General features: G+C 47.0%; 1 protein-coding gene and 1 long non-coding RNA gene across 5 annotated transcripts in view; one reads left to right on the top strand and one right to left on the bottom strand.

Annotated features, from left to right (window-relative positions):
• Positions 1-14,895, top strand: part of megf11 (multiple EGF-like-domains 11) — a 118,680-nt gene that overhangs the window by 34,851 nt on the left and 68,934 nt on the right. For all 4 annotated transcript variants that reach the window (XM_058076523.1, XM_058076526.1, XM_058076524.1 and 1 more), the window contains 3 exons: positions 767-881; positions 1,530-1,631; positions 3,542-3,642. In XM_058076523.1, coding sequence (XP_057932506.1) covers positions 775-881; positions 1,530-1,631; positions 3,542-3,642 — 310 coding nt within the window. In that variant the 5' untranslated portion in view covers positions 767-774. The remainder of the gene's footprint in view (positions 1-766; positions 882-1,529; positions 1,632-3,541; positions 3,643-14,895) is intronic.
• LOC131131655 (uncharacterized) lies at positions 697-2,572 on the bottom strand. Its single transcript, XR_009130222.1, has 3 exons — positions 1,785-2,572; positions 1,239-1,358; positions 697-1,038 (listed from the first exon to the last, which is right to left on the bottom strand). It is a non-coding gene; the product is annotated as an uncharacterized LOC131131655 (long non-coding RNA).

Genomic DNA, 14,895 nt, shown 5'->3' with positions numbered 1-14,895 from the left:
TAATGAGTGATTGTTAATTTAATGGATGTGAGTGTGAATGGTTGTTTGTCTATATGTGCCCTGTGATTGGCTGGCGACCAGTCCAGGGTGTACCCCGCCTCTCGCCCGAAGACAGCTGGGATAGGCTCTAGCACCCTCGCGACGCTCGTGAGGATAAGCGGTGGAAAATGAATGAATGAATGAATGATTGTTAATTTAAAAATAGGAGAGCACTCCTGTGGGCGGCACGGCGGAGTGGTTAGCGCGCAGACAGCTAGGAGACCAGGGTTCAATTCCACCCTCGGCCATCTCTGTGTGGACTTTGCATGTTCTCCCTGTGCATGCGTGGGTTTTCTCTGGGTACTCCGGTTTCCTCCCACATTCCAAAAACATGCTAGGTTAATTGGTGACTCCAAATTGTCCATAGGTATGAATGTGAGTGTGAATGGTTGTTTGTCTATATGTGCCCTGTGATTGGCTGGCGACCAGTCCAGGGTGTACCCCGCCTTTCGCCCAAAGACAGCTGGGATAGGCTCCAGCACCCCCCGCGACCCTCGTGAGGAAAAGCGGTAGAAAATGAATGAATGAATGAGAGCACTCCTGTCATATCGAAGATAATTTACATGCTTTTGAAGTAGGTCCATAAACACAACAATGTGATCCTGATCGATAGAGAATCTTTGACGAGCATATACATATTGCTTTTGTTGTAATGCATTTCTGATGATGTTATGATGTGATACTATACGCAGATCCATTCATGTGTAAATGTATGTTATGTTTCCAGATTGAGTCATGGGGTCACTTGTTGCTGTGCCAGCCCTGCTCCTTGTTTTGGGCTTGATCGCTCGTGTGTGGACTCTCAACCCCGATGACCCCAACGTCTGCAGCCACTGGGAAAGGTCAGCATGTATCCATGAATGTATAAAGATGCAGTGGTTCAGCATCAGCTTGTTCAGGCAGCAGCGTCTTTAGTGAAACAAGCGCTCTTCACCAAAGTCCCAGATCCATTCTCAGCCATTACGGCCGAATCGATCTAGCACAGCTTGTGTCACAGCACTGTGAGGGATGGGAGGAGTTGCAGCTTCAAATGAAATAAGCAGGCAAATTGATCAGCGTACTCTCATCCCTATCAATCACAACGACCAGAGAGCCGGAATAATTATTAGCTGTGCTCGGCTGTGTCACTTATGAGAAATAAGATGGAATAATTTCTGTCCTCGCAAGGGGGAGGAAAGAAAACTGTGAAGATATATTACCTGGATTATTGCCTGACCAAGGTGAGGGTACTTAGGATTGCGGTTCCACCTTGTTGGTATTGATATGAATTCCCTAAGTGGGCTGTGCTCATGGGTCTGAGGTCCTCCAATATCCGCCTGCTGCATACATCAATAATATAAATCACCAAAAAGGTCCTTTCAGGCCCTTATTATATTGCTTTCATTGCAGCTGTGCACTCACAGGACCTCCACTACAGTGTGTTTTCCCTACAAAGATACAAGTCACATTAACTTTGACTGCATTTACATTTTAACATTTGTGTCTCTCAGCTATGCCGTCACCGTTCAGGAGTCTTACGCTCACCCGTTTGACCAGATCTACTACACCAGGTGCACAGATATCCTTAACTGGTTCAAGTGCACAAGGCACAGGTGAGGGTCTTTTTTTATGGTTTACAAATGCCTTTACCTACAATGTGCACAAATATTTTGCCACCATTAAAATGGTTGTTGACCATTTGAAATATGACTATAATGCAACCTTCTGTCAAGGCGCTAGTCACAAAATGGATTATGCATTGCTACTTTGCTGTGGGGTAGTGGTTAGCGTTCTGGACTTTGGAGCAGATGCCTCGGGTTCGAATCTCCACTTGTAAGCATCATCGGTATTCCTCAGGAAGGCCATCTGGAATTCAAAGGCTAAAGCCAAAAATCAGTATGTGCATCACAAAAAGATCCGCTGTGGCGACTCTGTAATCAGGAAAAAGCCGAAAGATACAAATTGCTATATTTTTGTTTGTTAGTTCTCAGGTTACTTTTGGCAGGCAGGAGCAGAGGTGTGGATTGAAGTCACAATCGACTTGATCTTTGACATAAATGACTTGGGACTTGACTCAGACTTTTGTCTGATGACTTGAAAATGCTTGAGATTTTCAGTAAATGTGTTGAGTAAAATGTGATGTGTCCCCATTCAAAGTAACTATAACTAGCCTCGATTAACATCTAATCAGGTTTGAGAACAGCTACATGCTACGGTCTTGTAGCATTATATCCCTTACTATATTGTGGTCCGAATGTCGTTCCCTCACTACATATACTTTTTAAAAAGATAATTAATTTATGCATGATCACTGTTTTATGGTTGCCTACAGCCTATTATTAGTCAAAAATCTTAAAAGAAATGTATATGTAGTATTCTGATCACTCGACATCAATAATATTATGAGACATGAAGTTATATTACATCACCTTTCACACTGAAAGCCTGCCTACAGAGTCATCAAAGACGAGCAAAGCCTGAGTTTGAGTGAAAAAAAGTTGGATGGGGTCATTTTTGGGGCTTTTTTTGTCCTTCTTCCCCACTCCATTTGAAACACTTTAAGATTAGAATAAGTACATTGGAGATGCTAACTGGTTAGCTTGGTAGCTTGCTATGCTAGCGGCAGGTGTTTATGTTCCTGCAGTAACCTCATGCGTTTGTAAACAAAGAATAATAGGATTGTAAAAGTGTTATTTCATATCTACAGGGCTCTCATAATATTAAAACCAGTCATAAATCATAAACAGATTTTGTATGCTCTAACTACGAACCCATCCTACTTTGTAGAGCGCTTGGCTGTTGTCCTATATTACGCTGGTATTTTTCTGTGGTTTTATTTAAAGAATCTCACTGGTTTTTAGACTTTTCTGGCGTTTCATTCGTTATTAATGCTTAAGCAAATGCTACTCAAGCGTTCAATGTTCTGTAAGATGGGCTGAATGAAGAAATTCCGCCATATGAAAGAGTTACTATTTAGCCTGAGGTCGACAGAATCTTTAAACAGAGCCTTTAATGATTATACATGATATAAATATATTGTATGAATTCATGTCATACACTATTTATATTTTCTTGCTGCAAATGACACAGTGTCAAAAAAACAAGAATGAAAAAGACCCTTGCCAAGAATTTGTCTATAGAGTAGTATTTTAATATGATGGGTCTGTTTTGGTTCCAAGGTCAGATAATAAATGCTTTCAAACTTTCTGCGTTGATTTCTTATAGTGACAGCAAAGTCACGATTAATTTTAAATGCCAACCAAGCCAAAATGATTGCGGTAGCTGAGGTCAAAGATCATCTCAGAGCTTGATGTTTGTGTTAGATCTCTTCCAGATGCTTTATGGGCATGGCGAGGAAGTGCTGGCTTCAGGGGATCTTCTTGCTTTGCTGGATTTTACTTATTATGACTCTTTGGCACTTACAATAAAATCAAACCAAAATATCCCTCTGTTTGTTTTCCTGGCCTTTGGCAGTTGTCACACCATTGATTACATATCCTCCTCACTGTGTCTGTTCCCTCAGGATCAGCTATAAGACGGCCTACCGGCGGGGAGTGAGGACCATGTATAGGCGCCGCTCACAGTGTTGCCCTGGTTACTTTGAGAGTGGAGACCTATGTGTTCGTAAGTATGTTTTCTATGTGTTTTTTGAAGAAAAGGATGAAAACGTATGATCATTTGCAGTTAAAGGCAAGGTTTACGATGAATAACCAATAACACTTAATCAGCACCTCCTTCGTTAGCAAGCCACCATCCGTGTGGCTTTACGTGGCTTTAGATGACTGGGCCGAACATAAAGGCTCACCATTCTATTCTTGTGGCCGCTCTCTGTATACTCTTCCAGCTAAATTAATTTAATTGAAGCTGTTTAACAAAGAGAGAACTTAACGAGCCAAGTAGGTTCTGGTGGCAGACTGAGGAGGGGGCCATTAAAACCAATCAGCTTAAAAAGGCAGAAGCCGTGGAAATGAGTCTGAAGCAGGATGCTGGAAACAATCATTTACTCACATTTATTTGTTCTATTTTTGTTCAAAAATTAGACAAACAAAAATTGAGCTTTCTTTCAACCTCAATTTCACTCATCAATAAGGCCGATGTATCTTCTGTGTTCCCTCATGGGTCACCTTTTGCTGAATTTTTTCAGTGTTCATTTTTTTAATTACAGCACATGAACGCTTCTATAGGCCGGGCCTGGCCCTTTAAGAAGAATTGCATTGTGGGAAGTTGAGGGTCTCGCTCTTCTCTCTGTCATCTGTCTGCAGCATTGATTGTTTTCTATGTCCTGATTGGCTGTAAACCAATATCAATCAATCTCTGCCCAGCTGTGTCTCCTGAATGTGTCATCTGTAGCTTGCTTGCATGTTGTTTTGTAAATGAATCTTGAAATGGGAAATGAAGTTTATAGGATTTACAGTGTACAATAATTATTTAAACAAATGTAGGCGGGTGCTTCAATTTGGGCACCCTTGTTGTTTTATTGATTTGAATACATTTAGCTCTAATTATTGGAACACAAAATTTGTTTGGTAAACTCACTGACCCTTGGCCTACATCCACAAGTGAAGCCAATCATAAGAAAGGGTATTTAAGGTGGCCAATTTCAAGTTGTTGTAACTTGAGTAGCACCATGGCAGCTGCAAAACAATTATGAAAGGAAAGCAAAATATTGTTCAACATCATGATTTAGGGGCAGGATACAAAAGCTAGGTCAGAGAGTTCAGCTGTCAGGTTCCACTCTGAGGAGCATAGTGAGGAAATGGAAAATCACAGGCACAGTCCTGGTTAAGGCCCGTAGTGGCAGGCCCAAAAAACAAATCTCAGATAAGCAAAAGCGAAGGATGGTGAGAACAGTCAATTCAGCATGCAGAATCCTCTTGATCACAATAACAGCATGTGCTAGTGTGTTTAGCGGTTGCTTTGTGAAAAAGTTTTATTGGGACACCCCTACTTTCCAAACAATGTTTTTTTTTATCCCTCAAAAGGTAATTGAACTCCCACTCTTGACCATTTGCACTACTGTCTCCTTGTAGGAATACTTTGCTTGTCCTTGTTTTAGCTTTACTCGTCTCATGGTGGTACAGCTCCGGGAAGCGAGCCAGCAAGAGTATCAGCCTGTGTGATCATCTGGGGGGGCCTCTTGGAGGGAGTCGCAGTTTGATCAATAATGTATTCATTAACCATTTGACCGGCTACAATAAAGTTATGTATTCATTGAACACTTTTTCAGGCTGTTAACCAGGTGAATCTGCAATTCTGGCCGCAGAATTTCACGAGCAGTTAAGCTTCATTTTGATTTGACGTCAAGCTGAGGGGGAAAAACGCAGCCCCCCTCCAGGCGATGAGGGGTCGATAGGGCAGTTTTGCTTTCTGCTGTCTTTGCAAACTGTTTCAGCCCTTTTAATCCTAGCACTCTCACTTCCAGGATTAAGAGATTTGTACTCCCCGAGCTGTTTTGCATGCAGCGACAAAAGGGGGCATTATAGCGTTGATCGACCCAAAATGAACTCAATTTGTCTATTTCAGGACACTTTATTGGGCATATGTAAAATAGCCTGTTTTGTTTTGCTTCACTGTAGCTTTACCATTATATTTCTTTCAAAGCCAAGTAATAGATTCATTCATTCATTAAAACTGCAAGCAGTGATGAGCGGGCTCGAGCACCCCGACGCGGTCGGGGGTACGCGCGGGTCGGGGGCGCGCGCGTGACCGGACGGGCGTGCGGACGCACCGTACGAAAAACCGCAACGATGGGATAAGCGGTAAGGGAGTTACGGCACTTGCAATTTTCCGCCCGGAGGGGGCGACGCCGGCGGCGAGGCTGGTGCGCGGTCACGTCCCGTCCGGCGCCCCGAACCGCCATAAAAAAATTTGCGACGATCGGACCATGCGGTAGGTACTTGCGGCGGATATACGTTTCCGCCTGTGGGTGGCGCTATACAGTCTATGCGCCCACACGGTAACGGACTGGAGGGTACCCCGAACCACCAGAAAAAATTAGGTGCCGATCCGACCGTGCAGAAGGAAGTTACGGCTGATATACATTTCCACCAGTTGGTGGCGCTATAGCGTATGTACACACACTGTCATAGACCAAAGGGTAACCCGAACCACCAGAAAAAAATTCGGGCAGATCCGACCATGTGGGAGAAAGTTACGGCAGATATAAATTTCCACCAGTTGGTGGTGCTATACAGACTATGTACACACACAGTCATAGACCAGAGGGTACCCCAAACCACCAGAAAAAAATTTGGGCAGATCGGACCAAGTGGGAGGAAGTGACGGCAGATATACATTTTCACCAGTTGGTGGCGCTATGGAGTCTATGTACACACCCAGTCATAGACTGGAGGGTATCCCAAACCACCAGAAAAAATTTGGGGCAGATCCGACCATGTGAAAGGAAATTACAGCTGATATACATTGCCACCAATAGGTGGTGCTATACAGTCTATGTACACACAGTATAACAGACCAGAGATTGACCCAACACACCAAAAAAAATTTCAAGACAATCTGACCATGAATCAGGAAGTTATGGCAGATATACATTTCCACCAGTTGATGGCGCTATAGAGTCCATATACACACACAGTCACAGACTGGAGGGTGACCGAACCCACCCAAAAAATTAGGAGACGATCCAACCATGCGTGAGGAAGTTACAGCAGATATACATTTCCACCAGTTGGTGGCGCTGTGTTTTGAACATGGGTTCTGGAGCGTTAGGTGCGTCCTGTCATGATAGACTTCTCCACCGAAAATCATAGTGATACGTGCAACGGGTGGCGAGGGATAATGATTTGAAACTTCTAGGTGGCGCTAGTGTGTCAATTTAGATTGGTGTCACATGGGAGCACCACCAGGGCGCTCAGGCCTGGATTCTGACCTTACGTGTAAGATTTCAGCAGCCTGTGACCTTCTGCGGGCGAAATATGAGCCTTCGATGGTCAATGGCGAAGGCTGACCATTCGCCGTGGCCACGCCCACCACATGTGCTTTACACACATCACAGTCCATCAACTGACATCATCAGTCTGTCAGTCAAACTGTGTATTGACTTTGATGTACATTGCTTCAAGGCAAGGCCAGACACCAGGCAGGGCCAGATAAGGTAAAAGTTAAGGTTAAAGTAAAAGTTTGGTGGCGTGCCACGCCCACATCCTAAGTAGCAGCCCAAAATCCTTCGCAATTTAACGTGGGCCATCCGTCTAGTGTCCGTTGATGCTACAACGGACTCATTCGGTCAAACCCCCTAGGAGGAGTTCGTCGAGATACGACCCCTACATCCTCCCCCAAATGGCCGCCGCCACCTAAAATGGCCGACTTCCTGTTGGTTTTTGAACATGGGTTCTTGAGACTTTTTTGTGCGTCCTGTCACGAGTGATGTCTCCTCCGAAAATCATGCCCATACGTGCAACGGGAGGCGAGGGATAATTATTTTAAAACTTGTAGGTGGCGCTAGTGAGTCAATTTGGCTTGGTTTCAAATGGGGGCCCCACCAGGGCCCTCAGGCCTGGAATCTGCTCCCCCTTATGAGTTTTCAAGCACATGCGACCTTCTGCGGGCGAATGATGACCCTTTCTTTGTAAACGGCGAGGCCTGAGCATTCGCCGCCAGGCCACGCCCACCACGTGCGCTTTTCCTGCATCATGGTCCATCAACAGGCTTCACCAGGCTGTCAGGCAGTGACCTTGTGACCTCGGTGTTCATCTGATGAATCTCCTGCCAGAAAAGGCCTCATGTAGATGACACGCCTTTAGCCTGTCGCCAATAGGTGGCGCTGCGACGAAATCAGGAAGTGACCTACGGGGACCTTCGGGGCGGGGCCATGATCACATGTACCAAGTATGATGAAGATCTGACCATGTGGAGGCAAGTTATTCACGTCTACAGTTACGCTCAGCGTGCAAGGCCCGGGCAGATGAAAAAGGGCAAAATTTGGGGGCGTGCCACGCCCACATCGTATGGAATATCCCAAAATCCTTCGCAATTTAACGTCGGCCAGCCGTCTAGTGTCCGTTGATGCAACAACGGACTCATTCGGTCAAACCCCCTAGGAGGAGTTCGTCGAGATACGACCCCAACTTCTGGCCCGAAAAAGGCCGGCGCCATCCAAAATGGCCGACTTCCTGTTCGTTTTACAATATGGGTTCTTGAGACTTTTTGGTCCGTCCTGTCACGATAGACGTCTCCACAAAGTTTCGTGACGATAGGTGAAACTGGTGTCGGGGGCCAATTTTTTCAAAAATAAAAGGTGGCGCTAGAGAGTCAATTTTGGAACATTGTTTTCGGGACCCCCACCAGATCGCAATTTTCGGCAGACCTGACGCGCTTGCAAAATTTGGTGAGTTTTCGGGCATGTTCAGGCCCTCAAAATGGCCGTCGAATCGGCAGAATAATAATAATAATAATAATTAAAACTGCAAGCAGTGATGAGCGGGCTCGAGCACCCCGACGCGGTCGGGGGTACGCGCGGGTCGGGGGTACGCGCGGGTCGGGGGCGCGCGCGTGACCGGGCGGGTGTGCGGACGCGCCGTACGAAAAACCGCGGCGATCGGATAAGCGGTAAGGGAGTTACACACACTGTCATAGACCAGAAGGTACCCCGAACCACCAGAAAAAAAATTGGGCAGATCCGACCATGTGGGAGGAAGTTACGGCAGATATACATTTCCACCAGTTGGTGGCGCTATAGAGTCTATGGACACGCAGATTCAAAGAGTGGTGGGTGACCCAACCAACAAAAAAAATTTCGAGACGATCCGACCATGTGGAAGGAAGATACAGCTGATATACATTTCCACCAGTTGGTGGCGCTATAGAGTCTATGTACACACACAGTCAGAGTGGAGGGTGACCCAACCCAGCAAAAAAAAATTGGGACTGATCCGACCATGTGGAAGGAAGATACAGCTGATATACATTTCCACCAGTTGGTGGCGCTACAGCGTCTATGTACACACAGTATAACAGACCAGAGATTGACCCAACCCAGCCAAAAAAATGTGGAGTTGATCCGACCATGCATAAGGAAGTTGCGGCAGATATACATTTTCGCCAGTTGGTGGCGCTACACAGTCTATGTACACACACAGTCATAGACCAGAGGGTACCCCAAACCACCAGAAAAAATTTGGGGCCGAGCCGACCATGTGGAAGGAAGTTACAGCTGATGTACATTTCCACCAGTTGGTGGCGCTATACAGTCTATGTACACACAGTATAACAGACCAGAGATTGACCCAACACATCAAAAAAAATTTCAAGACAATCTGACCATGAATCAGGAAGTTACGGCAGATATACATTTTCGCCAGTTGGTGGCGCTATACAGTCTATGTACACACAGTATAACAGACCAGATATTGACCCAACACACCAAAAAAAATTTCAAGACAATCTGACCATGAATCAGGAAGTTACGGCAGATATACATTTCCACCAGTTGGTGGCGCTGTGTTTTGAACATGGGTTCTGGAGCGTTAGGTGCGTCCTGTCATGATAGACTTCTCCACCGAAAATCATAGTGATACGTGCAACGGGTGGCGAGGGATAATGAATTGAAACTTCTAGGTGGCGCTAGTGTGTCAATTTAGATTGGTGTCACATGGGAGCACCACCAGGGCGCTCAGGCCTGGATTCTGACCTTACGTGTAAGATTTCAGCAGCCTGTGACCTTCTGCGGGCAAAATATGAGCCTTCGATGGTCAATGGCGAAGGCTGACCATTCGCCGTGGCCACGCCCACCACATGTGCTTTACACACATCACAGTCCATCGAATGACATCATCAGTCTGTCAGTCAAACTGTGTATTGACTTTGATGTACATTGCTTCAAGGCAAGGCCAGACACCAGGCAGGGCCAGATAAGGTAAAAGTTAAGGTTAAAGTAAAAGTTTGGTGGCGTGCCACGCCCACATCCTAAGTAGCAGCCCAAAATCCTTCGCAATTTAACGTGGGCCATCCGTCCAGTGTCCGTTGATGCTACAACGGACTCATTCGGTCAAACCCCCTAGGAGGAGTTCGTCGAGATACGACCCCTACATCCTCCCCCAAATGGCCGCCGCCACCTAAAATGGCCGACTTCCTGTTGGTTTTCGAACATGGGTTCTTGAGACTTTTTTGTGCGTCCTGTCACGAGTGATGTCTCCTCCGAAAATCATGCCTATACGTGCAACGGGAGGCGAGGGATAATTATTTTAAAACTTGTAGGTGGCGCTAGTGAGTCAATTTGGCTTGGTTTCAAATGTGGGCCCCACCAGGGCCCTCAGGCCTGGAATCTGCCCCCCCTTATGAGTTTTCAAGCACATGCGACCTTCTGCGGGCGAATGATGACCCTTTCTTTGTAAACGGCGAGGCCTGAGCATTCGTCGCCAGGCCACGCCTACCACGTGCGCTTTTCCTGCATCATGGTCCATCAACAGGCTTCACCAGGCTGTCAGGCAGTGACCTTGTGACCTCGGTGTTCATCTGATGAATCTCCTGGCAGAAAAGGCCTCATGTAGATGACACGCCTGTAGCCTGTCGCCAATAGGTGGCGCTGCGACGAAATCAGGAAGTGACCTACGGGGACCTTCGGGGCGGGGCCATGATCACATGTAACAAGTATGATGAAGATCTGACCACGTGGAGCCAAGTTATTCACGTCTACAGTTACGCTCAGCGTGCAAGGCCCGGACAGATGAAAAAGGGCAAAATTTGGGGGCGTGCCACGCCCACATCGTACGGAATATCCCAAAATCCTTCGCAATTTAACGTCGGCCATCCGTCTAGTGTCCGTTGATGCAACAACGGACTCATTCGGTCAAACCCCCTAGGAGGAGTTCGTCGAGATACGACCCCAACTTCTGGCCCGAAAAAGGCCGCCGCCATCCAAAATGGCTGACTTCGTGTGCGTTTTCCAATATGGGTTCTTGAGACTTTTTGGTCCGTCCTGTCACGATAGACGTCTCCACCAAGTTTCGTGACGATCGGTGAAACTGGTGGCGGGGGCTAATTTTTTTTTAAATTCAAGGTGGCGCTAGAGAGCCAATTTTGGAACATTATATTTGAAACCCATAAAATATAAAATTTTTCGCCAGACCTGATGCGCTCGCCAAATTTGGTGAGTTTTCGGGCATGTTGAGGCCCTCAAAATGGCGCTCATTTTGGGAGAAGAATAATAATAATAATTAAAACTGCAAGCAGTGATGAGCGGGCTCGAGCACCCCGACGCGGTCGGGGGTACGCGCGGGTCGGGGGCGTGCGCGTGACCGGACGGGCGTGCGGACGCGCCGTACGAAAAACTGCGGCGATCGGATAAGCCGTTAGGGAGTTACGGCACTTAAAATTGTCCGCCAGGAGGGGGCGACGCCGGCGGCGAGGCGGTTGCGCGGTCACGTCCCGTCCGGCGCCCCAAACAGCCATAAAAAAATTTGTGACGATCGGACCGTGCGGTAGGTACTTGCAGCGGATATACGTTTCCGCCTGTGGGTGGCGCTATACAGTCTATGCGCCCACATGGTAACGGACCGGAGGGTACCCCGAACCACCAGAAAAAATTAGGTGCCGATTGGACCGTGCGGAAGGAAGTTACGGCTGATATACATTTCCACCAGTTGGTGGCGCTATAGCGTATGTACACACACTGTCATAGACCAGAGGGTACCCCGAACCACCGGAAAAAAATTTGGGCAGATCCGACCATGTGGGAGGAAGTTACGGCAGATAAACATTTCCACCAGTTGGTGGCGCTATAGAGTCTATGGACACGCAAATTCAAAGAGTGGAGGGTGACCTGACCGACCAAAAAAATTTAGAGACGATCCGACCATGTGTAAGGAAGTTATGGCTATATACATTTCCAACAGTTGGTGGCGCTATAGAGTCTATGTACACACACAGTCATAGACCAGAGGGTACCCCAAACCACCAGAAAAAAATTGGGACCGATCCGACCATGTGGAAGGAAGTTACGGCAGATATACATTTTCACCAGTTGGTGGCGCTATAGAGTGTATGTACACACCCAGTCACAGAGTGGAGGGTGACCCAACCCAGCAAAAAAAATTAGGGACCGATCCGACCATGTGGAAGGAAGTTACAGCTGATATACATTTCCACCAGTTGGTGGCGCTATAGCGTATGTACACACACTGTCATAGACCAGAGGATACCTTGAACCACCAGAAAAAAATTCGGGCAGATCCGACCATGTGGGAGAAAGTTACGGCAGATATACATTTCCACCAGTTGGTGGCGCTATACAGTCTATGTACACACACAGTCATAGACCAGAGGTTACCCCAAACCGGCAGAAAAAATTTGGTGCCGATCCGACCATGTGGAAGGAAGTTACGGCAGATATACATTTCCACCAGTTGGTGGCGCTATAGAGTCTATGGACACGCAGATTCAAAGAGTGGTGGGTGACCCGACCGACCAAAAAAAATTTAGAGACGATCTGACCATGTGAAAGGAAGCTATGGCTATATACATTTCCGCCAGTTGGTGGCGCTATAGAGTGTATGTACACACACAGTAATAGACCAGAGGGTACCCCAAACCACCAGAAAAAATTTGGGACCGATCCGACCATGTGGAAGGAAGATACGGCTGATATACATTTCCACCAGTTGGTGGCGCTATAGAGTCTATGTACACACAGTATAACAGACCAGAGATTGACCCAACCCAGCCAAAAAAATGTGGAGTTGATCCGACCATGCATAATGAAGTTACGGCAGATATACATTTTCGCCAGTTGGTGGCGCTATACAGTCTATGTACACACACAGTCATAGACCAGAGGGTACCCCAAACCACCAGAAAAAATTTGGGGCCGATCCGACCATGTGGAAGGAAGTTACAGCTGATGTACATTTCCACCAGTTGGTGGCGCTATACAGTCTATGTACACACAGTATAACAGACCAGAGATTGACCCAACACACCAAAAAAATTTTCAAGACAATCTGACCATGACTCAGGAAGTTACAGCAGATATACATTTCCACCAGTTGGTGGCGCTGTGTTTTGAACATGGTTTCTAGAGCGTTAGGTGCGTCCTGTCATGATAGACGTCTCCACCGAAAATCATAGTGATATGTGCAACGGGTGGCGAGGGATAATGAATTGAAACTTCTAGGTGGCGCTAGTGTGTCAATTTAGATTGGTGTCACATGGGAGCACCACCAGGGCGCTCAGGCCTGGATTCTGACCTTACGTGTAAGATTTCAGCAGCCTGTGACCTTCTGCGGGCAAAATATGAGCCTTCGATGGTCAATGGCGAAGGCTGACCATTCGCCGTGGCCACGCCCACCACATGTGCTTTACACACATCACAGTCCATCGACTGACATCATCAGTCTGTCAGTCAAACTGTGTATTGACTTTGATGTACATTGCTTCAAGGCAAGGCCAGACACCAGGCAGGGCCAGATAAGGTAAAAGTTAAGGATAAAGTAAAAGTTTGGTGGCGTGCCACGCCCACATCCTAAGTAGCAGCCCAAAATCCTTCGCAATTTAACGTGGGCCACCCGTCTAGTGTCTGTTGATGCTACAACGGACTCATTCGGTCAAACCCCCTAGGAGGAGTTTGTCGAGATACGACCCCTACATCCTCCCCCAAATGGCCGCCGCCACCTAAAATGGCCGACTTCCTGTTGGTTTTTGAACATGGGTTCTTGAGACTTTTTTGTGCGTCCTGTCACGAGTGATGTCTCCTCCGAAAATCATGCCCATACGTGCAACGGGAGGCGAGGGATAATTATTTTAAAACTTCTAGGTGGCGCTAGTGAGTCAATTTGGCTTGGTTTCAAATGGGGGCTCCACCAGGGCCCTCAGGCCCGGAATCTGCCCCCCCTTATGAGTTTTCAAGCACATGCGACCTTCTGCGGGCGAATGATGACCCTTTCTTTGTAAACGGCGAGGCCTGAGCATTCGCCGCCAGGCCACGCCCACCACGTGCGCTTTTCCTGCATCATGGTCCATCAACAGGCTTCACCAGGCTGTCAGGCAGTGACCTTGTGACCTCGGTGTTCATCTGATGAATCTCCTGCCAGAAAAGGCCTCATGTAGATGACACGCCTTTAGCCTGTCGCCAATAGGTGGCGCTGCGACGAAATCAGGAAGTGACCTACGGGGACCTTCGGGGCGGGGCCATGATCACATGTATCAAGTATGATGAAGATCTGACCACGTGGAGCCAAGTTATTCACGTCTACAGTTACGCTCAGCGTGCAAGGCCCGGACAGATGAAAAAGGGCAAAATTTGGGGGCGTGCCACGCCCACATCGTATGGAATATCCCAAAATCCTTCGCAATTTAACGTCGGCCATCCGTCTAGTGTCCGTTGATGCAACAACGGACTCATTCGGTCAAACCCCCTAGGAGGAGTTCGTCGAGATACGACCCCAACTTCTGGCCCGAAAAAGGCCGGCGCCATCCAAAATGGCCGACTTCCTGTTCGTTTTGCAATATGGGTTCTTGAGACTTTTTGGTCCGTCCTGTCACGATAGACGTCTCCACCATGTTTGGTGACGATCGGTGAAACTGGTGGCGGGGGCCAATTTTTTTTAAATTTCAAGGTGGCGCTAGAGAGCCAATTTTGGAACATTATATTTGAAACCCATAAAATATCAAATTTTTCGCCAGACCTGATGCGCTCGCAAAATTTGGTGAGTTTTCGGGCATGTGAAGGCCCTCAAAATGGCGCTCAAAGGCGGAGAAGAATAATAATAATAATAATAATAATAATAAAAAGAAACGGAACGATTACAATAGGGCTTTCGCACTGGTCAGTGCTCGAGCCCTAAAAAACATTACGATTACAATAGGGCTTTCGCACTGGTCAGTGCTCGAGCCCTAATAATAATAATAAACATTACGATTACA

Source organism: Doryrhamphus excisus, chromosome 6 (assembly GCF_030265055.1).
Source record: "Doryrhamphus excisus isolate RoL2022-K1 chromosome 6, RoL_Dexc_1.0, whole genome shotgun sequence".
NCBI lineage: Eukaryota > Metazoa > Chordata > Actinopteri > Syngnathiformes > Syngnathidae > Doryrhamphus > Doryrhamphus excisus.
The sequence above is the reverse complement of the archived record's forward strand: the minus strand, read 5'-3'. Positions and strand labels throughout refer to the sequence as shown.